The sequence below is a fragment of the Orcinus orca genome, chromosome 2, assembly GCF_937001465.1.
Source record: "Orcinus orca chromosome 2, mOrcOrc1.1, whole genome shotgun sequence".
Lineage (NCBI taxonomy): Eukaryota > Metazoa > Chordata > Mammalia > Artiodactyla > Delphinidae > Orcinus > Orcinus orca.
The window spans coordinates 201,518,112-201,545,621 of NC_064560.1; the positions used below are offsets into that span (position 1 = coordinate 201,518,112).

Genomic DNA, 27,510 nt, shown 5'->3' on the forward strand with positions numbered 1-27,510 from the left:
CGTGCCCAGCGTGCTGGCAGGGTCCCCGAGGGCCAGGTGTTCTCCCGGACACTGCTGTGCACCCCTCGGCCATCCTGTTTGCCGCCCCTCCCGGCCTCCCCGTTTGGTGCAGGGACCGCTGAGCGATGCAGTCCCTTCCCTGCATACCATTCTCTCTGTCTCTGCCTCTGTCTGTCTCTGTCCCCCCACAGGAAGCTGCACCGGCACATCGGACGGCCTTGGGGTGCAGCGTCCCTGCTGAGCAGACTCCGGCTGCCGGTCTGGGGGGCTGTCCTGCTAGTCCCCTCGCCCTGAAAGGCTGCAACAAACACAAGCGTGGCTTCCGGCAGCCCAAAGCCGCGTCCCCGGGATGAGCCAGCCCCCCTGAAACGCCGGCCTGAGGGAGCCCAGCACGGCCAGCACCCGACCCAGACCCCGGCCCACTTTTTTGGAGGTTTTACTGAGAAGGGCTGACAGCTGTGGATCCCGACTCTGCCCTCTGGGAGGGGTGTGTCTCCTCTGAGGTGGAATCACCAGGAGGGATGGGCCCCTGGTCTCCGTGAGGGCGGAGTCCTGACCCATCCCTGCATCCTTGCCGGCCGGCGGGCACAGCGGCCTCATCGCCTCTGCACGGCCACCCTTCCTGGTCCCTCACCAGAGCCCCTGGAGCCCCACTCCTGCTTCTCCTGTGACACACTGGTCACCTCTGTGCAGCCAGCTGAGCTCAGTGCCACCCGACCCCCTCCCCTCCTGCGGTCCTTCTCACTGCCGTCTGTCCTGAGCGGTGAGCCGGGTCTGGCTCTGCTCCCCTTTGGCAGCCCCTCCCCACCGCTGCCCCTCCTGGCCTGGGGTCCTGGCGTCCCCCCGGTCCTCCTTTCTCGCACCCAGCTCGGCTGTTTTGGGCTGAATTGTGTCCCCAAATTCCAGCTTTGAAGCCCGGACTCCCAGGACCTCAGAATGTAACTGTATTTGGAGATGGGGTCTGTAAAGATGTGGTGATGTAAACTGGGGTCTCTAGGGTGGGTCCTAATCCAGTCTGCCCGGCGTTCTTAAAAGAGGAGGACATTAGGACAGAGACACGCACAGAGGGACGACCACGTGAGGACACGGAGAAGACGGCGTCTACGTGGCACGGAGCCAGGCCTCGGGAGAAGCCAGCCCTGCACCTCCAGGATCTGGGATTCCAGCCTCCGGGGTGTCAGACAGTGAAGTCTGTGGTCAAAGGCCCCCTGTGGTGTCTGTTACAGCCGCCTGTGCAGACACACCCAACACGTGCGGCTTCCCCATGGCTCCCGCAGGCCCCTGGCTCGCCCCTGCACCCACAGGCCAGGTGGGAACCCCAGGCTTGGGTGGTGGCATGGGGGAGACTGGCTGTGGATTTCCCGAGGGTAGGCGGCGTGTCAACCTAGGGAGACTTCTCAGCGAGCTAGGCGACTGTAAAGAACGCTTTATTGTCGTAACAAAATGAAGACACAGCGAAGAGCATCGACGGGCCCCACGTTCAGAAGGAGAAAAGCCTCCCGAGCTGCGATCACGTGGCCCTTCTCTCCAGTCCGGGAGCAGCTCCACCACACGCGCATGCTGACTGCGCTTTTCCGCAGAGACCGGAGAGCTGGTACCGGGCCCTGAGGCGGGGGCCCGGGGTCCGAGGCTGGCCCTACGCGGGTCGCGTCTCTCACCCCCACCCCGGTGCAGGCGGAGCTCCTGCTGTACGTGCCTCAGGCCTTTGGCTGCAGGATGGGCTGGCCGCGCCTTCTGCCCTCTTTTCCGGGAGCCCCTCCAGCTCAGCCCGCGGGGCACCAGGTCAACAGCGTGCTCCCCGGGAGGCCGGTCTGGCTGGACCTCACCGCCTCCCGCGCTGGGGCTCCTGCAGCGGCCTCGGGCCCAGGCCTTGCTCTGAGCAGTGTCCTCGGTGGAGGTGACCTGAGGGACCGTTAGCGGCACCTGCAGAAGCTCTCCTGCTGGGAGAGGCGGGCGGCTCCCCTCCAGCATCTGGCACAGGCCCTCCTCCCGGGGACCCTGCGTCTGGAGCTCGGCCGGGACAAGATGCAGGGGCCAGGCCCTGTGCAGAGGCCCAGACGCCGGCCTCCTCCTCCTGTTCGAGGGGGACCCCCACGCCGACCCGGGTGTTCCCGTTGGTCCCTGGGGTCCCGGAGGTGTCCTGCGGGGACATCAGCTCAGGTTGGGCATCACCTGCGGTCCCCTCGGGTCTGTGAGTGAGGTGGGGGGCAGGTTGTGGTGGCCACGAGGCCAGAGGCCGGGGGTGCAGGTGAGGGTGCTCGTGAGCTCAGAGGCTGGCGAGGTCAGCGGGCGGAGGAGAGGCCTGGCGCAGGCTGAGCGGCACAGGGGGATAGACGTGGTCCTATAGGTCAGGGGCGGCCCAGGACGCAGCCCGTAGCGAGCGCTAGGCACCCTGTCCGATCATGTTCCTGTAGTCGGGGACAATCGTCCGCTTCAGCTCCACCACCGACGAGAAGATCCACTTCACCTGAGGGGCAGCAGGAGTGAGCGCAGGCTGGACACCACCCGGGCCGCCCCCCAGGGCCTGTCCCCATTCCCCGGGCCGACGGACAGCGAGGAGTTCCGGGGGGACAGGAGGCCATGATGGGGACAGTTTGGGAGAGTGAGGGACAGGGAGGGACAGTGAGGGACAGTAGGGGACAGTGATGGACAGTGAGGGACAGTGAGGGGACAGTGAAGAACAGTGAGGGACAGTGAGGGGACAGTGAGGGACAGTGCGGGACAGTGCGGGACAGTGAGGGGACAGTGAGGGCCCATTAGGGACAGTGAGGGACAGTGAGGGACTGTGAGGGGACAGTGAGGGACAGTGAGGAACAGTGAGGGGACAGTAAGGGACAGTGAGGGAGAGTGAGAGCCCGTGAGGGAGAGTGAGGGAGAGTGAGGGCCCGTTAGGGACAGTGAGGGACAGTGAGGGGACAGTGAAGAACAGTGAGGGACAGTGATGGGACAGTGAGGGACAGTGAGGGAGAGTGAGGGCCCGTGAGGGAGAGTGAGGGAGAGTGAGGGCCCGTTAGGGACAGTGAGGGGACAGTGAGGAACAGTGAGGGACAGTGAGGGGACAGTAAGGGACAGTGAGGGACAGTGAGGGGACAGTGAGGGACAAGAGGGACAGTGCGGGACAGTGCGGGACAGTGAGGGACCGTGAAGGACAGTGTGGGCCCGTGAGGGACAGTGAGGGACAGTGAGGGGACAGTGAGGGTCCATTAGGGACAGTGAGGGACAGTGAGGGACTGTGAGCGGACAGTGAGGGACAGTGAGGGACAGTGCAGGACAGTGAGGGACCGTGAAGGACCGTGAAGGACAGTGAGGGCCCGTGAGGGGCAGTGAAGGACATTGAGGGACTGTGAGGGGACAGTGAGGGACTGTGAGGGGACAGTGAGGGCCCTTGAGGGACAGTGAGGGGACAGTGAGGGACAGTGAGGGACAGTGAGTGACAGTGAGGGCCCGTGAGGGACAGTGAGGGACAGTGAGGGACTGTGAGGGACTGTGAGGGGACAGTGAGTGACAGTGAGGGCCCGTGAGGGACAGTGAGGGACAGTGAGGGACTGTGAGGGACTGTGAGGGGACAGTGAGGGACAGTGAGGGCCCGTGACGGACAGTGAGGGACAGTGAGGGCCCTTGAGGGACAGTGAGGGACAGTGAGAGGCAGTGAGGGCCCATGACGGACAGTGAGGGCCCGTGAGGGACAGTGAGGGACAGTGAGGGACTGTGAGGGGACAGTGAGGGGACTTGAGGGACAGTGAGGGGCCGGGGGCCAGGAGGAGACACAGTGGGGACAGCGAGGGCGCCGCGGGGCCGGCCCGCCCACCTTGAAGAGCGTCACGGTGGCGCTGTAGCACACGCTGAGCAGGAAGAGGGTGATGAAGATGGAGATGGTCGTCCACAGCCCGTCCAGCTCCCCGTCTTGGGCATCAGCACAGGTCTCCTCCTCTAGCAGCAGCTCTGCACAGGGAGGGTGGGGTCAGTGCTGTGCCTGCCCCCGGGGGCAGGGCTGGGCTCATGGGGCCTCGCAGCGCGGCTCCCAGTGTGGCGCGGTGGTGGCGGGATGCCCCGGTGGGCCGGGCCAGAGGCACCTGAGGACAGCCGCTGAGCACCGGCCCCAGCCCCCCATTCCTCCAGCCTGGGCCCCCGTCTCGGCCTGGCCAGTGGGTCCTGCTCCCTCCCCTGTGCTGTGCGCTGAGCTGGGGCGCTTGCAGGGAGGGTGCCCGGACCCCCCGCAGGACAGTGGCTCAGGCCCCGGCCGCCTCTCCCGCTGGGGGCCAGACCCGGAGGGCGGGAGTGTCAGCAGAGCGTGTGGGCTGTGGGCCCTGGCCCAGGGAAGGGGCAGCACAGTGCTGGTCTCTGTCCCGTGGGTGTTGGAGGGTGGGGACCAGCCTGGGGTCTACGGTGAGGGCTCATGAGACCCAGCTCTGTGGTCGGGTGTGCGTCTGTGCGGCTGCCCTGTGGGAGGGCCCGTGTGCAAGGCCCGCGTGTGTGCACGCATGTGGGTGTTGTGGTGGGTGCACTGCACACGTGTGTACGCGGGCAGGTGAGTGCATGTGGATGAAGGCGGTGGTGTGCCGGCTGGTGTGGCTCAGTGGGAGGCTTGTTTTCAATGGCTCTGGGCTCAGTGCCCACGGGTGCGTATGGAGGGTCCCTCCCTGGGCACTCAGGGCTGCTTGCCTCTGCCCCTTGTGGGCACAGGGATGAGTGTCCCCACGAGTGCACAGGCCTGGCCCTGGCAGGGACAGGCAGGGCAGAGCCACCTGGCCTGAGGGGGGGTCCTGATCTCCCGTGCCTGACAGTGCAGCAGGGCCGTCCCCCCACCCCGGGCTGTGTGTGGCCCCCGTGAGGGCAGAGAGCCGGCACGCGGACTCTGGAGCCGGGGACAGGAATGTGGGGACGAGGACGGCCAGTGTCCCACAGCTTGGGCTGGAACAGGGGCGGGAAGAAGTGGGCACTCATTCTCCTGAGGGTCCCTGGTGGGCTTCTCCCATTCCGGGCACACACTCCAGCCCCAGCAGCTGCGGGGTGGAGGGCGGCCGGAGCAGCTGTCCCCTCCGGGAGGGGCCCTCCCCGGCCTCGGGCAGCCCCCAAGTGGCCTGCGCAGGCCCGCACACTCTGGGTCCGGCCCTGAGGGGGTCAGCTCTCCCGCACTGGTGGTGACAAACTGTGACCCAGAGCCGGGCCCGCCCCTGCCCCATGCAGGCCCGCGTGCCCCAGGGCTCTGCTCGGAAAGAACCATGACAGCATTGCGGGTCCCAGGGCGGCGCTGGGCGCTTTATTTCATGGCGCCCGGGAGGAATGTACACAGGGCTGGGGCTCAGGCGTCCTCGCTGGACCCTGAGAGCCCAAGGGGAGGGAGGGCTCGCTGGGGCAACAACGCCGTGGGGCTCATTTACCCGAAGACTGGGTGATGGACTTCTGCGTGTTGTGATTGTGTAGAGCCTCGTGCAACACTACACACGTGTAGGTGTCTCCCCGCTGCCAGCTCTTCTTGTCCACCCTGAGCTTGCTGTACAGGAAGAAGGACCCGTCGGCCTCCAGCTGGGGTGGGGTCGTGCGATAGTTTTCCTCTTGCTCCGGCTGCCCGTTTCTCTGCCACTCCACATCAATGTCGCTCGGGTAGAAGTCGGTGACCATGCAGGTTATGCTGACGCTGACCGAGCTCTTGGCCAGCTCTTCCCGCGCTGGGGCCAGTATGTACACCTGCGGCTCCCGGGGCTGCCCTGTGGGGAGAGGTATGGCTGTTAGCACGATGGTCACTGCTCTTGGCCCCCAGGGACCCTCCTGCGCCCGTCCACCTGACCCACCTTTGGCCTTGGAGATGGTCCTCACGATGGGGGCCGGGAGGCCTTTGTTGTTGACCTTGCACTTGAACTCCTTTCCCTTCAGCCAGTCCTGGTGCTGGATGGGCAGGGCGCTGACCACACGGTAAGTGCTGTTGAATTGCTCCTCCCTTGGCTTTGTCTTGGCCGTGCGCACCTCTACATCGTCCACATACCAGGAGAACTGGACATCGGGGTCCTCGTGGCCCACGTCAACCACAACGCAGGTGACCTCGGGAGTTTGGGATATTGTGAGGGTGTCCCTGGGTTTCGGGGGGAAGATGAAGACGGACGGTCCTCCTGGGAGCTCAGGGGCTGGTTGGGGAGACACGGTAGGGAGTCAGCCCCTGGGTAGACCTCCTCTTGGGCACCCATCCATCCCTCTCCCCCAAGCCCCAAGGCCACGCCTGGGCGAGGTCCACCCCCGAGGTGCGTAGGATGAGGCCGGCTGACTTACGTGGACATTTGGGACACTTGGGGCATTCAGGACACTTGGGGCATGGGAGAGGTGTGGAGTCCTTGATTTCTGCAGAGAACAGACTGGAGGTTACCGGGGTTGGGGACGGCCTGGGGCTGGGCTTAGGGCAGGGGCAGGTTTTGGCAGGTGAGACCTGTGCCCACTCTGTGGCCCCAGGGGCTGGGGGAGGCGTCCAGCCTGTGCCCACCCTGGACCTGGTGGAAATGCCCAGAGGACCCCCTCCCTGAGCCTGGGAGGCCTTCAGGTGAGGGAGAGAGAGAGGCCTCCCGTGACACCCTGGGTGGGATTCACCATCCCTGGTGTGCGGTCCGTTCAGGTTGGAGGGCTGACCCCGGGCCTGTCTCGTAGTGGACACCCTCCCTGCGGCCCGTCCTCTCACCGATGCGCTTGTCCACCTTGGTGCTGCTGGCCGGGTGGGCTACGTTGCAGGTGAAGGTCTTGCCGGACGAGGTGCTGGCAGGCACGGTCACAGTGCTGCTGAGAGAGTACAGCCCCGAGGACCCTCGGACGGATGGGAAGGTGTGCACGCTGCTGGGTAGGATGCCCGAGTTCCAGGTCACAGTCACTGGCTCAGGGATGTAGCTCGAGACCAGGCAGCCCACGACCACTGTGGAGCCGGTTGTGCTCCCACAGCTGGAATCCAGAGTGTAGACTGCCGGGGCCTTGACGGAGACTGTGAGGGAGGAGGCCGTGTGACTGCCAGGGCCTCACCCCTGCGAGGGTCCAGGCAGGGCATCAGGCGTGCAGGCCTGGGCCATTGCTGAGCCCAGCGACCTTGTGCTTCCAGCGTGTCTGAAGACCAGCGGCCCAGCATGGCTGTCTCCCACCCCAGGTCCCTGCGTCTGCAGCTGCGGGCTCCAGACACAGCTGGGGGCCAGTGCTGGGCCAGCCCAGGGTCTAACAGATCCCCGGGGCCCCTACCCTCCTGTGGGTGTCTGGCCTGATCAGGCCCTCGGTCTGAGCCCTGACCAGTGGCTACTGCTCCCTGAGCCCACTGCCCTGCTCTGCTTCTGTCCCCTTGTCCTGGCCTGCTCTTTGCCACCCAGGGCCTCTGTGTTCTGTATCAGCTCTGCCCATTGGCATCCCTGGGAGCCTTGCACTGCCCCTGGCCTTCTCCTCCTGCAGGGTGCTAGCATCCCAAGCCCCATTCCCCGGCTGGACCTGTCCCCTCTGACCCTGCTCTGCGCAGCCCAGGTATGCAGACCCGTCTGAGCCCCAAAAGAGCCCCTCGTTTCCCCTCTGCCAGGTCCACTGCCCTGTCAACCCCACCTCGCTTCTGCACATTCACCCCTCCTGTCCCAGCTCCTACAGTCTCCTGGAACAGGGTTGGGACCCTGGGTACAAGAACTGCGGCCCATTGGGTCCCCTCAGGGTCGCCCGTGCCCCTTCAGCCCCAGAGACCTGCACTCCCAGGTTCCCTCTCCACCCGGCCTTGCCATCCACAAAGCCCCTCCCAGCAGATCAGGGCTCCCTTTTCCTCCGCCCTTCTTCCTCTGACTCTGGGGCACCTGGGGCAGCCCCTGCCCTCGCAGCCCCCTGCTGCCCTGCACAACCCCGCCTGCTCCCCTGAGTTCTTGGGGTAGCCCCCTGCGCCCGGCCTTACCAGCCCCCTGAGCTCCAGCGGAAAGGCTGCTCTCCTTTCTCAGGGCACTCAGGTTCCCCTCATCTAGATGCTCCCTCACCTGCCTCCACCCCTCATCCTGGCCCCTCAGCTGAGCCCGGGCTTCCTGTCCATCGAGTGTCTAGCCTCTGCCCATCTGAGCTCCGGTTCACCGTCTCAGGCCTGAGTCGTCCCTGCCCTTGTGTCCCTTCTCTCCTGCCCTGGGCCCTCCGCACACCCCAGGGGGGCCCCCAGCCCGCTCTCCTGTAGGACTCCCTGCTCTGCCCCCACTGCCAGCTGCCCTGCGTCCTGCCCTGCCAGTCCCCTAGGCTCAGGTCTCTGGGCTCAGCTCAGGGATGCTGTACCCTCATGTCATCTGCTCAGCTGGCGTCGGACTGCCTACTGTCCCTGGAGCGCTGGGCCCACAGCACCAACGGTCCCTGCACCCTATGACACTTGCCTACTCACCTGCTCACCCCAGTACCTGGTCTGCTGAGGTCCTGGGCAGGTCCCTGTCCTCCCAAACCCCCGCTCACCTGCACAAGCTCTCCCTGCTCCCCAAAGCTCCCAGGGCAGTCCCATCCCCTCCCAGGCTCCTGTTCACCTGCACAAGGCGTACCTGCTACCCCAAAGCTCCTGGGGCAGCCCCTTACCCTTCCACCTACCATGCTCATCTGCAGAAACTCTACCTGCTCCCTCATGCTCCCGGGCAGCCCACTGCCCTCCCAGACCCAGGCTCACCTGCACAAGCTCTACCTGCTCCCCCAAAGCTCCCGGGCAGCCCCCTGCCCTCCAGCCCCAGGTCACCTACACTAGCTCTACCTGCTCCCCCAAAGCTCCCAGGCAACCCCCTGCCCTCCAGCCCCAGGCTCACCTACACTACCTCGACCTGCTCCCCCAAAGCTCCCAGGCAACCCCCTGCCCTCCCAGACCCAGGCTCACCTGCATTAGCTCTACCTGCTCCACCAAGGCTCCTGGGAAACCCCCTACACTCCCAGCCCCGTGTTCATCTGCAGAAGCTCTACCTGCTCCCCCAAAAGCTCCAGGGCAGCCCCCTGCACTCCCAGCCCCAGACTCCCCCGCAATAGCTCTACCTGCTCCCCCAAAGCTCCCAGGCAGCGCCCTGCCCTCCCAGCCCCGGGCTCACCTACACTAGCTCTACCTGCTCCCCCAAAGCTCCCAGGCAGCGCCCTGCCCTCCCAGCCCCGGGCTCACCTACACTAGCTATACCTGCTCCCCCAAAGCTCCCAGGCAGTCCCCTGTTCTCCCAGCCCCGTGCTCACCTGCAGAAGCTTTACCTGTTCCGCCAAATCTCCCGGGCAGCCCCCTGCCATCCCAGCCCCAGGATCACGTGCATTAGCTCTAACTGCTCCCCCAATGCTACTAGGAAGCCCCCTACCTTCCCAGCCCCGTACTCACCTGCAGAAGCTCTACCTGCTCCCCAAAAGTTCCAGGGAAGCCCCTTCCCTCCCAGCCCCAGGCTCACCTACACTAGCTCTACCTGCTCCCCCAAAGCTCCCGGGCAGCCCCCTGCCCCCCCAGCCCCAGGTCACCTACACTAGCTCTACCTGCTCCCCAGAACCCCTGAGGCAGCCCCTGGCACCCTGCCCTCCAGCCCCAGGTCACCTACACTAGCTCTACCTGCTCCCCAGAACCCCTGAGGCAGCCCCTGGCGCCCTGCCCTCCAGCCCCAGGCTCCCCTACACTAGCTCTACCTGCTCCCCCAAAGCTCCCAGGCAGCCCCCTGCCCCCCCCAGCCCCAGGTCACTTACACTAGCTCTACCTGCTCCCCCAAAGCTCCCGGGCAGCCCCCTGCCCTCCCAGCCCCAGGTTCACCTACACTAGCTCTACCTGCTCCCCCAAAGCTCCCAGGCAACCCCCTGCTCTCCCAGCCCCGTGCTCACCTGCAGAAGCTCTACCTGTTCTGCCAAAGCTCCAGGGCAGCCCCCTGCCCTCCCAGCCCCAGGCTCACCTACACTAGCTCTACCTGCTCCCCCAATGCTACTAGGAAGCCCCCTACCTTCCCAGCCCCGTACTCACCTGCAGAAGCTCTACCTGCTCCCCAAAAGCTCCCAGGAAGGCCCCTGCACTCCCAGCCCAAGGCTCAGCTACACTAGCTCTACCTGCTCCCCAGAAGCCCTGAGGCAGCCCCTGGCGCCCTGCACTCCAGCCCCAGGCTCACCTACACTAGCTCTACCTGCTCCCCCAAAGCTCCCAGGCAACCCCCTGCTCTCCCAGCCCCAGGTCACCTACACTAGCTCTACCTGCTCCCCCAAAGCTCCCGGGCAGCCCCCTGCCCCCCCAGCCCCAGGTCACCTACACTAGCTCTACCTGCTCCCCCAAAGCTCCCGGGCAGCCCCCTGCCCTCCCTGCCCCAGGTTCACCTACACTAGCTCTACCTGCTCCCCCAAAGCTCCCGGGCAGCCCCCTGCCCTCCCAGCCCCAGGTCACCTACACTAGCTCTACCTGCTCCCCCAAAGCTCCCGGGCAGCCCCCTGCCCTCCCTGCCCCAGGTTCACCTACACTAGCTCTACCTGCTCCCCCAAAGCTCCCGGGCAGCCCCCTGCCCTCCCAGCCCCAGGCTCACCTACACTAGCTCTACCTGCTCCCCCAAAGCTCCCGGGCAGCCCCCTGCCCTCCCAGTCCCAGGTCACTTACACTAGCTCTACCTGCTCCCCCAAAGCTCCCGGGCAGCCCCCTGCCCTCCCAGCCCCAGGCTCACCTACACTAGCTCTACCTGCTCCCCCAAAGTTCCCAGGCAGCCCCCTGCCCTCCCAGCCCCAGGTCACCTACACTAGCTCTACCTGCTCCCCCAAAGCTCCCGGGCAGCCCCCTGCCCTCCCAGCCCCAGGTCACCTACACTAGCTCTACCTGCTCCCCCAAAGCTCCCGGGCAGCCCCCTGCCCTCCCTGCCCCAGGCTCACCTACACTAGCTCTACCTGCTCCCCCAAAGCTCCCAGGCAGACCCCTGCCCTCCCAGCCCCAGGTCACCTACACTAGCTCTACCTGCTCCCCCAAAGCTCCCGGGCAGCCCCCTGCCCTCCCTGCCCCCTGCTCACCTGCACAAGCTCTACCTGCTCCCCCAAAGCTCCCAGGCAGCCCCCTGCCCTCCCAGCCCCAGGTGACTTACACTAGCTCTACCTGCTCCCCCAAAGCTCCCGGGCAGCCCCCTGCCCTCCCTGCCCCCTGCTCACCTGCACAAGCTCTACCTGCTCCCCCAAAGCTCCCAGGCAGCCCCCTGCCCTCCCAGCCCCAGGTGACTTACACTAGCTCTACCTGCTCCCCAAAGCTCCCAGGCAGCCCCCTGCCCTCCCAGCCCCCTGCTCACCTGCTGCCTCCCTGCCACTTGTCCCTGGAGCTCTGGCCCTCAGCACCCCTGCCCCTCTGGCCCATCCCCGAGCCCTCACCCTAGTGCAGCTTCCCTCCTGCCTCCTTTCGTTCCCAGGGCTGAGCTCTGTTCCCTGGAGTTGCTAGGTGCCCACCCTGTGTCCGACCCCTCTCCCCTGGCAGAGCCCCTGTCGCACCGTGGGCCCTCCCAGAGGAGCTCCTGGCCTTCCGAGCTTCACCCTCTTTCTCCCACCACCCCGGCATCCTGCTCTGGTCGTTTCTCCCTCCAGTTGCCGGGTCACCTGCTCTCTGCCTCCCCGCTCCCGGCCCCCAGCCCCTGCTCCCGGCCCTCAGGCCCTGGCTCCCCCCGCCCCTTGTGTAGCCTGTGCAGCTGCGTGCTCAGCCCCTCCCCTGTGCGGCCAGCTCGGGGCACACAGGAGCCCAGGCCAGCCCTGCCTGCTGTGCTCCCGGCGCTCCCGCTGTCCTGGGCCCCGGCCCCAGCCCAGAGCCCACCGCCACCCCGCCTGCCACTGCCCTGGGACTCAAGCCGGCCCCACTGTCCTGGACTGGACCCTCAGCCCCCCGCCATGGGGGGGGGCTTTCCTTCCCCTGTGCTAGCCAGCGTCCTCCCTCTGTCCTCGCTCAGACCCACCTGTCCATCCTGGCCTCGTCCTCAGCCCCAGCCCAGCCCTGTGCCTGCAGCACATCTGGCTGAGCGAAGCCCTGAGGCTCCCGTCCCCCAGCCCATCACGGTCCTCGAAGGCCAAGCAGCCCCACCGAGCTCTGCCGCCCCTGTGTTTCCAGCCCTGTTGGTGTGGACACGCCCCTGCCTGGGCTCCCTAGTCCCTGCCCTGGGCAGCACGTGAGCCCTGGGCAGCCCGCCTTCCCCGTGCCCGCTGGGCTGCTCCCGCCGCTCTGTGGGTCCCCGAGGCCAGTCTTCCCTCCGTGGCTCCATTCCACTGCCTGCCCTGGTCCTCTCAGACCCCACTCACCAAGGCTTGGGTTGCTGGCCTCGCTCCCCTGCAGCCCAGGGCTCCACGCCCCCTCCCTGCTCTGGCCTCAGGCACATGTGGCTCTTCAGGGCTGTGCTCTGTGTCTGCAGCCCTGCTTCCTAGGACTGGTAACCAGTTCCTGGAAGTGTGAACTCCTTGTCCACAACCCTGCAAACACTAAGAACAGGACTGAAACCCAGCGGCATGGCTTGCTTCCTGAAGTTCCCTTTTCTTTTGGGTGTTTTCTGTCTCAGAGGGCCTGGGGAAGTCCAGATGCCACAGAGATGCATTATTTTGGTGTTTGTGGTGTGGTGAGTGGGGCCCAGGGACCCAGGGGACAGAGTGGGAACCCCGGCCATCACGGCTCCACCCTCCTGAGGGAATATTTCTGCTCGGCCCACAGCACCCTGGGTAATAGGCCCCTCGCCTGAGCCCTCTGGGCCTCTGAACTCTGATGGGCACCACAGCCACCTCCCCCAGCACAGATCCCCAGGACATCCTGCCCGCCTCCGGAGCAGATCCCCAGGGAGTGTCGGTGTGAGGGGGCAGAGCAGAGCAGGGCTGTGCCCTTGACCTTGTGTGAAGTGCTCTACTGCCCCTGTCATGTTCTATTGGAACCAAACACTCAGGCTCTCTGGACAAGCCTCAGAGTTGCCCAATCCTGGGTTTTCTATGCCCGACCCCAGCAGGCTGCATGGTCCGTGTCGGAGTCCTTGGGACGCCTGGTCTCCCAGTGCAGATGGCGGCTCTCAGAAGGGCCTTTGCCGCAAGTGGACTCTCCTGTCAACAGAGTCTGGGCACTCGTATGCTGGGAAGGAGGCCACCGGGCCCTGAAGAATGGTCTTAACTGCTCACAGGTCCTCAAAGAGGCCAAGAAGGTCACTCACTGCCCCTAGTTTCCTCCTTATTTTACCTTTCCTAATAATTGAAACCTTTTCTTCCTGTTATTGGCCACCCGGTTTTTCCTTACAGTGCAGGACCCACTGCTCACATTTCTTTCTTGTCATTGGTTGCTGAGTGCTCTTTGTATATGAAGGAGTCCTGCCCTGTGTCACATGTGCTCATGTGCTCTGCCCCATTTCCATGGGACTTCAGAGCCCCTTGTGGGTGGGCTTCTCCAGCTCTTTACCCTCAGGAGGAGGCTCAGCCCATGCCCACCACTGTGCTTGGCCAGCCGGCCCTCTCCCTGGTGCCTGTGGCTCCTGCCTGCACGGCTCCCAGCTTTCTTCTCGAGGACGGTGGCGGCCAGCCCCAGACAGCTATCGCTTATTCATCGGGACGTCCGGGCAGGCTGGCGGGATGGGGCCTGAGGACTGGTCTGTCTGCGTGAGCTCAGTGGGTGGACGGCTGGGTGCTGACTGGGGCCCCAGGAGGCTGATGCCGGCCTCCACCCTGGTGCTTGTGCAGCTGTGTTCCTGCGGCCTCCTGCACTGACCACTGAATGAGCCCCTCAGGGTTTGCCCACGGGGAGTGGGACTGTTGCCTTTACCTTCATGTGGGGAGGGGCGGTGAGTCTGGGCTGGAGGCCAGTGGCGCAGGTGTGGTGGAGCCTGAACCGGGGTCTCAGTGGGCATTGAAGGACTCTTGAGGTGGAGCCTGGCTGGACACTTGGGTCCTTGGGGCCCAGAGCTGCCCTCTGCCCCCTTCCCTCTGGCCCCTTGTCCACGTCCTCGGGGTGGGGAACCTCCTGCTCCCCAGGGACCACAGGCACCTCCCCAAGGTGTGCTCAGGTGGCAAGAGATTCTTTAATGAATTTTACTAGGAAAAGTTAGGAGACAGAGGTTGATCTGATGCCTGTGCTGGGCCCGTCTGTCTCCTGCCTCACATCGCCCCTGAGATGTGTGGGCCCAAGAAGCCTTTATTGGCAGGATGCAGAGCGATGGCCCCTCTTCCGTAGCTTCTTGGGGCTGGTATTGGGCTCATGGGCCCCACCTAACTGGGGCCACAGGACTCTCACCTGCCTTGTTACGGGGCCCCAGGCTGAGTTCCGCTGCCACCCTGACAGGATCTGTTTCAGGGAGCGGCTGGAATCCCTGCATCCCATCATCTTCACATGGAATTGCCATAATCTAGAGGAGACAAATCTTTCTAAGAGGATAAACAGACATGGGCCAAAGAGGAGAAGAGGAAAGATAGAGGTTCAAGGTCCTATGAGTGGAAGGAACCGAGAGAACAAGGGCCAGGTGAGAGCCACCCCTGGGCTGCCTGCTCCCTGAGTGAGAGGCCTCAGATAAGAAGCCCTGAGTACCTTTTTGGACTTGACCTGTTTGGTTTACCCAAAACCAGCGTTGTTCCTTTAACATGGTGCACATTCCCCCTTGGGCAGCAGCTAGCACGTTGATGGCCTTCTCAGGGATCACTGTATCTGCAGAGATGTGCTTAGGGATAGGATCTAGCTCCCTCTTCTCATTAGCCTCAGTTAGGGTCAAAATAAGGGGTTGCTCAGGGTCTCCTACTCATAATATGGCCCCAAGGGATCCCAGAAGCTCTCTCCCCAGCAGTGGGCTGGGGCTTTCGGGGACAAGCAGAAAGGCATGCGAGCTCAAAGGCTGTTGAAGCCGGCAAACGAGAGGCCCGGTGAAGTAACGGGTGAGGGGCTTTCCGTTGACACCAGTTACAGTGCAGCTTTTAGAGGAAAGAGGCCAGTGTGAGAAATCAGGACAGAGTAAGAGGCTCCCGTATGGACTAAAAAGTCGATCTTGCTACCTGCCACGTCAGGGACACCCGGGGCCCCTTGATGGAGATGGACATCTCGTTGGGGGAGCTGCCAGAATCCCTGGGCTGACTCAGTCGTCCAGCATGGCCGTCCCAGGAGCAGGAACCCCCCTTCCCCTTCGGGACTGAGGGCAGTCCCACTCTGCTGACCCGTCTGCTTGCAGACTGGGCATGGCCTGGGGGGCTCCTTCTGGCATTCATGGGCCCAATGGCCAGTCGGCTTGCATTTGAAGCATTCCCCTTTTCTGGTCTTACTTCCGGACTGATGGTTGAACTTTCTTGTGTCCTTTGGGTTCTCCCGAGTTTGCAAAACGTGGCTGACAGCTGGGCTATCAGCTGAGCTTGAGCTCTGACCTGCCTCTACTCATGCTGAGTTCTTTCTCCCCCCTCCGGTTGATCTTGATTATTAAATACCCGCAAGACCACCCCTGCGAGCTGGTGCATAGGGGTTTGTGGGCCTAACTGTGACTTTTGGGGTTTTGCCTGATATCAGGGGCAGGCTGGCTGATGAAATGTTGTCCCAGCAGGGATTGCCCCTCAGGAGTGAAGGGGCCTCTGTTAGTAAACTGTCTAAACACCTCCACAAGGCATCATGAAGAGCTGCGTTTTCTTCTTTCTCTTGGGTCACTTCCTTGACCTTTTCATGGCTGACTGGCTTCCTAAAGTACTTTCTCTTTCCTTCTAATAGGCATTGGACCATCGTGACCTGACAGGTCACCCAGAGGGAGCGGCCAGAAATTTAAGAACGCGCGCGCGTGCACACGGAGCTCAGGGTATGTCCCGGCAGGAAGGTTGGCGGTGTTCCAGACAAGTGACAAGACAGAGGAAGGGGACTTTGAGCTCCTGGGCCCGGGTACGTGGGAAGGCAGATGCGGGTGTGGGGAGGCATGAGTCGGGCTTAACCTGAACACCCTCCAGTGGTGACGGGCTGATAAGGGCCTGCTGCGCCCTGAGGAATCGCCCTGCCCCTCCCGGTGGAAGGTGGGAGGCGAGGGTTTTTCTTGTTTGCTTTTTAACTTGCCCATGGCTCAGAATAATTCTTACCTCAGAGGGGCACATCTGGGGCTCCCCACGTTCGGCCCACACCCGTGTCAGCAAGCACTCCCCCCACTGCGTCCTTCTCGACTGCTCTCAATCCACTAAGCGTGGGTGGGCGCCGGCTCCTGGGGCTCCCGCTGGGCCGCACCCAGAGTCTTGAGAATCAGAAAACCCCGTCCCCGCCCCATCCCTGTAGAGTTTGACGACCAGGGTGCCGTTAGCACCCCGTTGGGCCGGCCCCTCTGCCCGTCACGTGGATGCGGCCGAGGCAGAGTTAGGCCTGGTTCCCCGACCCCCACTGCACCCCGCCTCCCACGATGGGGCAGCGGCCCCCGCGGCAGAGTCCACCGTGGGCTGAGACCCGCCAGGACACGCAAGCAGGCTGCTTGGTGGGCGATGGCAGCCGCACGGTGGGTGGGCTCTGTCCTGGAGCAGCGAGGCTGCTGAGTCCGTGGTGGGACCCGTAGGCGTGCAGGCGCAAGCAGGGCGGTTGCGCATTTACAGAAGGAGACTCGGCGCGCTTGTGTTCTTGCGCGCCCAGCGGCAGCAGCTGCAGGTGGAATGGGCCAAAGGTTGGCCAGATGCTGCTGCCTGGGTCTTGCTCCCCCGGCTCCCTGGGGGTGGGGGCTCTCTCCTGGTGCAGAGGGGGCCCGCAGCTCACTGGGAAGGAAGGTGTGGGCGTGGGAGGGGCTCCCGAGGACTGAAGGAGCAGTGGCCGGGGGAGGTTCCGGGAGAGAATGTGGGTTAACCCCTCCCCGGGGGCTCACAGACGGCTCTGCACGCTGAGGTTTGTTGTCTGGTGACTTCAGAGCACTCGCCATCGCCTGGTGGAGGCTCCCGCCCAGCTAACTGAGCTGGAATTTGTCAGGCGTGGCACTGTTGTTAGGACAGTGGCTCCGCGATGTGTGAGCCCTTCCCCAAGACGGCGCAGCTGCCGTGAAGACAGTGACACGTGTCGCGGTGCAGGACCAGCGGTGACCAGGAGGAGAACGCAGCCCCTTGGCTGTGACCTTTGTGTCTGGGCGTGGGCGTGGGGCGTTGATTGGTCCCCTTCCCCTGCCTCAAGCGTGGAAGGTTGCCACATTCCTCCCGACGGCGGGACTCACCTTCACAGCCGAGCCAAGTGCAAGAGCCCCGGTAACACAGTATTCTTTCCTAGAGAAAGAATCCTAGAGAAAGAATTCTTTCCTAGGGGGAGTCTCTACATTTTGTCTCTAACGGTGGAGAAGGGCTCCGGCTGCCCATAGCAGGACCACATGGAGGCCACCTTCTCGAGAAGCTCGTGTGCCTGGTGGGCACCCAGTGCAGATTACAAGTGCCCGCCCCACTTTTCAGCAGGTTTGTGACACCCATCGTCCTTCATATCCAAGATGCAGTGCCTTGCACGGTGCTCTATTACTTTACGCACCATTTAGAAAGAAAAATGCCGCCCAGGGAACAGAACGGACCCAATGCTTAGAACTTAGCATTCTCACATTGTACGTATGGAAACATGGCCTTTAGACTTAATCAGGCATTGGTGCTGGGCTCTCCATCTGGCTTTCCAGTGCAACTTTGACCCCCTCTTCAGGACTGCTGCTAAGTGCATTGGACCTGCCCTCCCATCCTCTCTGGAGTCAGTTGGTTCCTTTGGGTTAGAAGAAAACTCCATTGTGTCTCAGGATATATTAGTCTCCAGGGAAACAGAATCAATAGGATGTACCTATGTCTGTACCTATGTCTGTCTCTGTCTCTGTCTCTGTCTCATCTGTATCTAGAAGGAGATTTACTATAAGGCCGTGGCTCACACGATGGTAATCCACAATGTGCAGGGTGGCCCTCAGGCTGGAGACCCAGGGGAGCTGACGTGGAGAGTTCAGATCTGAGGGCCGTCCGCTTTGGCTTGCTGAGAGAGGATGTCTGGAGGGAAAGGTTTTTGAGATCCCACATGTCTGAGAATGTCTTTATTCTACCCTTACATTTTATTATCAGTTTGGGTGCAGAATTCTGTTAGAAATAATTTTTCTTCGCATAGCTTAGGCCATCTGATTGCACGTCCCCCTCAGCGACAGAACATTCTAGAATCACCTAAGGAGCTTAGGTAAGGGGTGACCTCTCCCCACCCCGGTCCACCTCCAAGTGCTGGACTGGAACAAAGGTAATTTGATGGAGAAGGGGTAGTCTTTTCAACAGATGGTGCTGAAACATCTGGATGTCCACATGCACAAAATGAACCTAAGTGTAAACTTAACAGCAGTCATAAAATTAACTCATTGACCAAAATATAAAACATAAAACTATGGAACTTCTAGAAAATAGCAGAAAATCTAGGTGATCATGGTGATGGCAATGAGATTTTAGATACAACACCAAAAGCACACTTCATGAAAAAGAAAAATTCATTAGCTGAACTTACTTAAAATGAAAAATGTCTGCCTGTGAAAGACACTGTCAAGAGAATGAAAACACAAGCCACAGATGTCTAGAAACATGCAAAACACGTAGCTGTGTCCAAAATGTGCAGAGCACTGTTAAAATCCAACAGTAAGGAAACAAACAACCCAATTTAAAAATGAGCAAAAGATCTGAGCAGACCTCTCACCGCAGAAGACTTACAGACACAGGTAAGTACATGACAAGATGCTCCATATCACATGTCATTAGAGACTGCGAATTTAAACAGCAGTGACATACCACTACACAGCTTTAAAATGGTGGAAATCTGGAAACAAGGAACAAACACCCTGACAATTCCAAACGCTGGAGAGGAGGTGGAGCCGCAGGAACTCTCACCCACTCTTGGTGGAGCGCAGCATTCCAAACGCTGGAGAGGAGGTGGAGCCGCGGGAACGCTCACCCACTCTTGGTGGAGCGCAACATGGCGCAGCCAGTTTGGAAGCCAGTTTGGCAGTTTCTTAAAAATCTACACATAATCTTACCATACAAACCGACAACTGCACTGCTAGATATTTATCCAAATGAGCTGAAAACTTATGTCCTCCTCAAAACCTGCACACAGATGTTTATAGTTGATAAATGTTTATAGATGCTGTGCTCATAATTGCCCAAACTTGGAAGCAACCAAGATGTCCCTCAGTAGGTGAGTTGGATTAATAGTGTGGTACATCCAGACAATGGGATAGTATTTTGCAATAAAGAGAAATGAGCTATCTGTTTCTGTTGAATCGATCCTTTCATCATTGTATAATGTCCTTCTTAGTCTCTGTGACTGTTTTTGACTTTAGAGTCTGTTTTGTCTAAATGTGCCCATCCCAGCTTTCTTTTGTTTACCATTTTCACGGAACACTGTTTTCCATCCCTTCACTTTCAGCCCATGTGTGTGTTTAAATCTAAAGTGAGTCTCTTGTGGACAGCACATAGTTGGGTCTTGTTTTTCCTCCATTCAGCCACCCTATATCTTTTGACTGGATAATTTAACCATTTACTTTTAAAGTAATTATTGGTAGGAAAATGCCTACTATCACCATTTTGTTAATAGTTTTATCTCTGTCTTGTAGTTATTTTGTTCCTCTTTTTCTTTCTTGTTCCCTTACTTTGTGTTTCATTGATTTTTTTTTTTTTTTTTGGGCTGCATCACACTGCATGCAGGATCTTAGTTCCCTGACCAGGGATTGAACCTGCGCCCCCTGCACTGGAAGCAGGGAGTCTTAACCACTGGACTGCCAGGGAAGTCCCTGTGTTTCATTGATTTTTTTTTTTGTGGTGATAGTTTTTGATTCCTTTGCTGTTCAATGGGTATAAAGTTTCAGAAATGCAAAATGAGTTAAGTTCTAGGATCTGCTATACGATATAGTACCTGAGGTAACAACACTGCACTGTGCACCTCAACATTTTTTAGAGAGAAGATCTCATGTTAAGTGTTCTACACACACACACACACACACACACACACACACACACACACACACCCAAAACAATAAACCCAAAGGCACAAGGAAACTTTTAGAGGTAATGGATATGTCTGTTACCTTGATTGTAGTGATGGTTTCATAGGTGTATGCATGTGTCCAAACTCATGTATACATTAAATACATGCAGGTGTTTTATATATCAATTATACCTCCATAAAGCTGTTAAAAAAGAAGTTAATAAAAAATAAATAAGCTATCAAGCCACAAAAACACATGGAGGAATCTTAAATGCATATTGCTAAGTAAAAGAAGCCAATTGGAGAAGGCTACATGCTGTGTGATTCTAACTGTATGATTTTCAGAAAGGCACCTCTATACAGACAGAAGAAAGATCATTGGTAGCCAGGGACTTGCAGGGGAGGGGTGAGGAATGAATAGGTGAAGTACAGGGGATCATCAGGGCAGTAAAATTATACTGTATGATGCTGAATTTGTGGCTACATGGTCTGCAGCTTAAACAGCATATCTGACCAAGGCAGTTCCATGGACAGTAGCCTGGGGGCCTCTGGATACAAATGACATTGTGCATTTGTCAAAACTCATAGAGTTGTACACATAAAGTAACTACTGTAACACCATAATGTTAACTATAGACTTCAGTTAATAATAATATATTAATATATTAATATTGGTTCATCATTTATAACAAATAGAGCACACTGATTCAACATATTAATAATAGGTGAGACTGTGGGTGTATGTGGGGTGCACTGGAGTATAGGGAACTCTCTGTATTTCCTGCTCAATTTATCTGTTAACCTAAAACTATTCTAAAAGAACAAAGTCTGTTTTTTAAAAAATATCATTATGCTGTGCAGAAAAACAAAAGCAGAACCATGGACAGTGGCGTAAACAGACGGCTGGACCAAGTCAGCACCACGGACAGCAGCCTCGAAGGCCTTGGGTACAAACATGGCACAGCCATCGTCTGATGTGGAAAATGCAGCATCGTGCACAGCAAAGTAGCCTTATGTGAGGTAGTTTCAGATTAAGAAGGCATTCTGGACCATCGTCCCATGACCTCATGTGTCTTAGGGCGTAAACCATGTCCATTTTTGTAACCTGACGGCCCAAGTTCTTGGAGTCATGCATGCATGGACCATGAGAAGAACAGATTGATCCTGAGTAGGGTAGGCGGAATTCTAAGATGGTTCCTTATTCTGATGTGAAATTTGTATCTATATATAAATATATTAATATAAATATATTTAAATTAAAGTATAGTTGATTCTCCCAAGTTCAGTTAACATTCTTATTACTAATGCTTTGAATTCTTTGGTACATTGTTTATTTGTTTCATTAGCTGTTTTTTCAGGGGTTTTCTCTTGCTCTTTCAATTGAGACCAGTTACTCTGTCTTTTAATTTTGCTTAACTTTCTCTGTATCTATGAGATTAGGTGAAGCAGTCACCTATCCTGGTCTGGAAGGGGTGTCCTTGTGTGGGAGTGTCCCTATGTGGTCTGTGTGTGCCCAGTGCCTTTGGTGGGAGAGCTGGCTCTGATGTGAGCACCGGTCATATCTGCCCCCAGGGTGTGCTGGCAGCTACCACCTTGGTAGGTGGTGAGGCTGGAGATGGAGGGGCTGGAGCCCAAGCCAGGTGTGAGCCAGAGCTTCTCCTTTATTCAGGGGTCATCAACCCCCTACTGGGGAAGGGTCAGGTCTCAAGTTGCTGGGGCAGAAGCCCTGAGGGTCGGGTCTGATCTGGTTCTGGTCCCTCTAAGGGCGCACTCTCCCCCCTCCCAGCAATGGCACCTTCACCTCGAGGAGAACAGAGCTGGAACAAGAGGGGCCAGAGTGGGTGCCCGTTGTGGGCCAGGGTGTGCGCTGGGACAGCCCTTGCACCCCAGCAGACCCGACACAGCTCCCAGTCCACCACCTCCACAAGTGCGAGCAGTGGCCGTTCTCAGCCCCTTCAGATGTGGAGCCGGCCCTGTCCCCCCAACCCCACGCCCTCCTTGGCAACAGCAGCCTTCGCCCTAGTGGGGAGCTGTGCCAAAGCAAGAGAGGCTGGAGCATGTGCCCAGTGCGGGCGGGGCCTGCAGTGGGGCTGTCGCTGGAAACTGGCCAGAGCCCTGGATGTTTCCAGTCTCCTCCCTCCACCTTGTTCCCAGGAGTAAGCAGGTGTGTGTGTGCTCTGCATGAGCAGAGTCTAGGCTTCTTACAGCCCTCCTCTTAGTCCCACTGGTTTTCAAACCAGCTAAGGGGACTCATATTCCTGGTGGTGGACCCCAGGGCTGGGGAGCCCAACATGTGGCTTGAAGTGCTCACTCCCCAGGGAGGGTCTCCAAGACTGTACAAGCCTCCGCCTCTTCTGTGTCCCTCTAAGGAGTGGTTCCCGACCCAGTCGCTCCTCTTCCTTTCCTACCTGACTCCGTGTGGACTTTCCTTGTAGCCTTGGTTATACATCTCGCCAGCCTCCAGTGAGTCTTCAGTGAGAACTGCTCTACACGTACATGTGACTTTGATGTGCTCATGGTGGGAGGGGAGCTTAGGGTCCTCCTACCCCACCATCTCCATCTCCTCCTCCCTTAACCAATTCTTTTCTTTTTTCCACCCTCCCACTCCCCTACCATCTGACATAAGATGTGTTAGTGGTGATTTACTGTATCACAGTGTATAAGATGCAGGATACCCAAAGTTGAGTGTTATTCATCAAGAAGAGAAATGAACATCCCCCAAAGATATTTAAACTGATATGTTGGACTTCATCTCCTCTTTCTGGAGGCAAGTTTTAAGTCGAATGCGAGATAATTTCACTGGATTAGGTGGAAGATAATATTGCTTTTTCTTTTTCTAATTTGGAAACTAAAAGTGGTCCAAAGTGGTTGACAAGCAGTGGTTTGTGGTGGTTTTGGTCTGTGTCACGTTTCTAAGCTCTAACTGGATTTCTTAGACTTCCCTTCCCTGTGTGTCCCCCTAGATTAGGGTTGGTCTTAAAAAGTTTGCAGTTTTTGGAAAGCAAGCATGAAGCAGCAGTCCTGGAAGGCTGGTGCAGAGCCCCAGTGCAGCCAAGGCCCATGCGTCTTGTCACTGACCTGCACACTCACTTTGTTAGTGTGGAGAAACTGCTTCTGCAGCCCCGCAGATACCCTTCAGGTTGTCTGAGTCCTGGGCCAGGCAGAAGTGCAGCTCCATCCTGAGGGTCACAGGTGTGAGAGAGACACAGGCTCCAGATTTTCCTGAAGGGTTTCAGTTTCTTTATGGGTTAGTTTTCTCTTGCTTTCCTCTACTTAAAATTAAAAAAAAAAAAAACTGTCGTAAAATACACATAGCAAAATTTACCATGTTAAACCCTATGTACAGTTCAACGTGTACAATGATGTTAAATTCATTCATAATATTGTGCAGCCATCCCCATCACCCATCCCCATCACTCTTTTCATCTTGTAAAACCAAAATTCTATCCCCATTAAACAATAATCCCCTATTCTCCCCCCACCTCCCACCTGGTAACCACCGTTCCACTTTCTCTTTCTGTGAATTAGACAACTCTAAGTACCTAAATATAAGTGGAATCATACAGTATTTATCTTTTTGTGACTAACATTTCACTTAGCATAATGTCATCAAGGTTCATCCAAGTTGTAACGTATGTCACAATTTCTTTCCTTTTTAAGGGGGATAATATTCTATTGTATGTATATACCACATTTTGCTTATCCATTCATCCATCCATGGACATTTAAGTTGCTTCCACATTTTAGCTATTGTGAATAATGTTGCTGTGAACATGGGTATAAAAGTATCTCTTCAAGACCCTGCTTTCAATTCTTTTGGGTATATACCCAGAAGTGAAATTGCTGGATCATATGTAGTTCTTTTTTAAATTTTTTGAGGAACTTCCAAGCTGTTTTGCACAGCAGCTATGCCATTTTACATTCTCACCAACAGTGCACAAGGGTTCCAGTTTCTCCATATCCTTGCCAACATTTGTTATTTTCTGTTTTTTAAAAAATCATAGCTATTCTAATAGCTATGTGTGTGTGTGAGGTGGTATCACATTGTTGTTTGGATTTGCATTTCTCTAATGATTTGTGATACTGAGCACCTTTCCATGTGCTTGTTGGCCATTTATATATTTCCTTTGGAGAAATGTTAATTCAAGTCCTTTGCCCATTTTTGCATCAGGTTAGTTATTTCTTTGTTGTTGAATTTTAGGAGTTCTCTGTATATTCTGGGTATTAATTCCTTATCAGGAATTTGCAAATGTTTTCTCCCATTCTATGGGCTGCCTTTTTATTCTGTGGATAATGTCTTTTTTTTTTTTTTTTTTTTCCGGTACGCGGGCCTCTCGCCGCTGCGGCCTCTTCCCGCTGCGGAGCACAGCCTCCGGACCCGCAGGCCCAGCGGCCATGGCTCACGGGCCCAGCCGTTCCGCGGCACGTGGGATCCTCCCGGACCGGGGCACGAACCCGTGTCCCCTGCATCGGCAGGCGGACTCCCAACCGCCGCGCCACCAGGGAAGTCCTCTTTTTTTATTTTAACATCTTTATTGGAGTATAATTGCTTTACAATTTTGTGTTAGTTTCTGCTTTATAAAAAAGTGAATCAGCTATATGTATACATATGGGGATAGTGTCTTTTGATGCATGAAATTTAAAAATTTTCATGAAGTCTAATTTGTCTCTTCTTTTCTTTTGTTGCCTATACTTTTTTTTTTTTTTTGGTATGCGGGCCTCTCACTGCTGTGGTCTCTCTTGTTGCAGAGCACAGGCTCCGGACGCGCAGGCTCAGTGGCCATGGCTCACGGGCCCAGCTGCTCCGTGGCATGTGGGATCCTCCTGGACCGGGGCACGAACCTGTGTCCCCTGTATCGGCAGGCGGACTCTCAACGACTGCGCCACCAGGGAAGCCCTGTTGCCTATACTTTTGGTGTCATATCCAAGAAATCACTGTCAATTTTAATGTTGTGAAGCTTTTGCCCTATGTTTTCCTCTAAGAGTTTTATAGTTTAAAGTCCTACATTTAAGTCTGATCCATTTTCAGTTAGGTTTTGTACACAGTATTAGACAAGGGTCCAACTTCATTCTCTTGCATGTGAATATCCAGTTTCCCAGTACCATTTGTTGAAAAGATTGTCTTTTCCCAATTGTATGCTCTTGGCACCCTTGTCAACAATCATTAGATCATATATGTGAGGGTATATTTCTGGACCATATTTTAGTCCATTGGGCTATGTCTGTCTTTATGCCAGTACCACACTGGTTTGATTACTGTAGCTTTGTAGTAAGTTTTGAAATTAGGAAGTGTGAGTCCTAAAACTTTGTCCTTATTTTTCATGATCATTCTCACCATTTGGGGGTCCTTTGAGATTCCGTATAGATTTTAGGATGGGTTTAAAAAAATTTTCTGAAAAAAATGTAATTGGGATATTTTAAAACAACTTTATTGGAGTATAATTGTTTTACAATGGTGTGTTAGTTTCTGCTTTATAACAAAGTGAACCAGCTATACATATACATATATCCCAATATCTCCACCCTCTTGGCCTCCCTCTCACCCCTCCCTATCCCACCCCTCTAGGTGGTCACAGAGCACCCAGCTGATCTCCCTGTGCCATGCAGCTGCTTCCCACTAGCTATCTCTTTTACATTTGGTAGTATATATAAGTCCATGCCATTCTCTCACTTCATCCCAGTGTACCCTTCCCCCTCCCCGTGTCCTCAAGTCCATTCTCTACATCTGTGTCTCTATTCCTGTCCTGCCCCTAGGTTCTTCAGAATTTTTTTTTTTAAGATTCCATATATATGTGTTAGCATACAGTATTTGTTTTTCTCTTTCTGATTTACTTCACTCTGTATGACAGTCTCTAGGTCCATCCACCTCACTACAAATAACTCAATTTTATTTCTTTTTATGGCTAATATTCCATTGTATATATGTGCCACATCTTCTTTATCCACTCATCTGTCAGTGGACACTTAGGTTGCTTCCATGTCCTGGCTATTGTAAATAGTGCTGCCATGAACATTGTGGTACATGACTCTTTTGGAATTATGGTTTTCTCAGGGTATATGCCCAGTAGTGCGATTGCTGGGTCATATGGTAGTTATATTTTAAGTTTTTTAAGGAACCTCCAAACTGTTCTCCGTAGTGGCTGTACCAATTTACATTCCAACCAACAGTGCAAGAAGGTTCCCTTTTCTCCACACCCTCTCCAGCATTTATTGTTTGCAGATTTTTAGAGGATGGCCATTCTGACTGGTGTGAGGTGATACCTCATTGTAGTTTTGATTTACATTTCTCTAATGATTAGTGATGCTGAGCATATTTTCACGTGTTTGTCAGCAATCTGTATATATTCTTAGGAGAAATGTCTATTTAGGTCTTCTGCCCATTTTTGGATTGGGTTGTTTGTTTTTTTGATATTGAGCTGCATGAGCTGCTTGTATATTTTAGAGATTAATCCTTTGTCAGTTGCTTCATTTGCAAATATTTTCTCCCATTCTGAAGGTTGTCTTTTCATCTTGTTTTTGGGTTCCTTTGCTGTGCAAAAGCTTTTAAGTTTCATTAGGTCCCATTTGTCTATTTTTGTTTTTATTTCCATTTCTCTAGGAGGTGGGTCAAAAAGGATCTTGCTGTGATTTATGCCATAGAGTGTTCTGCCTATGTTTTCCTCTAAGAATTTCATGATGTCCGGCCTTACATTTAGGTCTTTAATCCACTTTGAGTTTATTTTTGTGTATGGTGTTAGGGAGTGTTCTAATTTCATTCTTTTACATGTAGCTGTCCAGTTTTCCCAGCACCATTTATTGAAGAGGCTGTCTTTTCTCCACTATATATTCTTGCCTCCTTTATCAAAGATAAGGTGACCATATGTGCGTGGGTTTATCTCTGGGATTTCTATTCTGTTCCATTCATCTATATTTCTGTTTCTGTGCCAGTACTATACTGTCTTGATTAATGTAGCTTTGTAGTATAGTCTGAAGTCAGGGAGCCTGATTCCTCCAACTCCGTTTTTCTTTCTCAAGATTGCTTTGGCTATTCGGGGTCTTCTGTGTTTCCATACAAATTGTGAAATTTTTTGTTCTAGTGCTGTGAAAAATGCCAGTGGTAGTTTGACAGGGATTGCATTGAATCTGTAGATTGCTTTGGATAGTAGAGTCATTTTCACAATGTTGATTCTTCCAATCGAAGAACATGGTATATCTCTCCATCTGTTTGTATCATCTTTAATTTCTTTCATCAGTGTCTTATAATTTTCTGCATACAGGTCTTTTGTCTCCTTAGGTAGGTTTATTCCTAGATATTTGGGTCTTTTTGTTGCAATGGTAAATGGGAGTGTTTTCTTAATTTCAGTTTCAGATTTTTCATCATTACTGTATAGGAATGCAAGAGATTTCTGTGCATTAATTTTGTTCCCTGCTACTTTACCAAATTCATTGATTAGCTCTTGTAGTTTTCTGGTAGCATCTTTAGGATTCTCTATGAATAGTATCATGTCATCTGCAAACAGTGACAGCTTTACTTCTTTTCCGATTTGGATTCCTTTTATTTCTTTTTCTTCTCTGATTGCTCTGGCTAAAACTTCCAAAACTATGTTGAATAATAGTGGTGAGAGTGGGAAACCTTGTCTTGCTCCTGATCTTAGTGGAAATGGTATCAGTTTTTCACCATTGAGGATGATGTTTGCTGTGGGTGT

General features: G+C 56.0%; 1 long non-coding RNA gene and 1 gene segment (V, D, J or C); one reads left to right on the forward strand and one right to left on the reverse strand.

Moving 5' to 3' along the window:
* Positions 1 to 1,411: 1,411 nt before the first annotated feature.
* Positions 1,412 to 27,510, reverse strand: part of LOC105748033 (immunoglobulin gamma-1 heavy chain-like) — a 201,023-nt gene continuing 174,924 nt past the window's right edge. Inside the window, 6 exon segments of the C gene segment in view lie at positions 1,412 to 2,467; positions 3,809 to 3,942; positions 5,382 to 5,708; positions 5,793 to 6,122; positions 6,265 to 6,333; positions 6,665 to 6,958. Coding sequence covers positions 2,384 to 2,467; positions 3,809 to 3,942; positions 5,382 to 5,708; positions 5,793 to 6,122; positions 6,265 to 6,333; positions 6,665 to 6,958 — 1,238 coding nt within the window.
* On the forward strand, positions 17,183 to 21,119 carry LOC125963631 (uncharacterized). The gene is made up of 2 exons (XR_007475846.1): positions 17,183 to 17,295; positions 20,687 to 21,119. It is a non-coding gene; the product is annotated as an uncharacterized LOC125963631 (long non-coding RNA).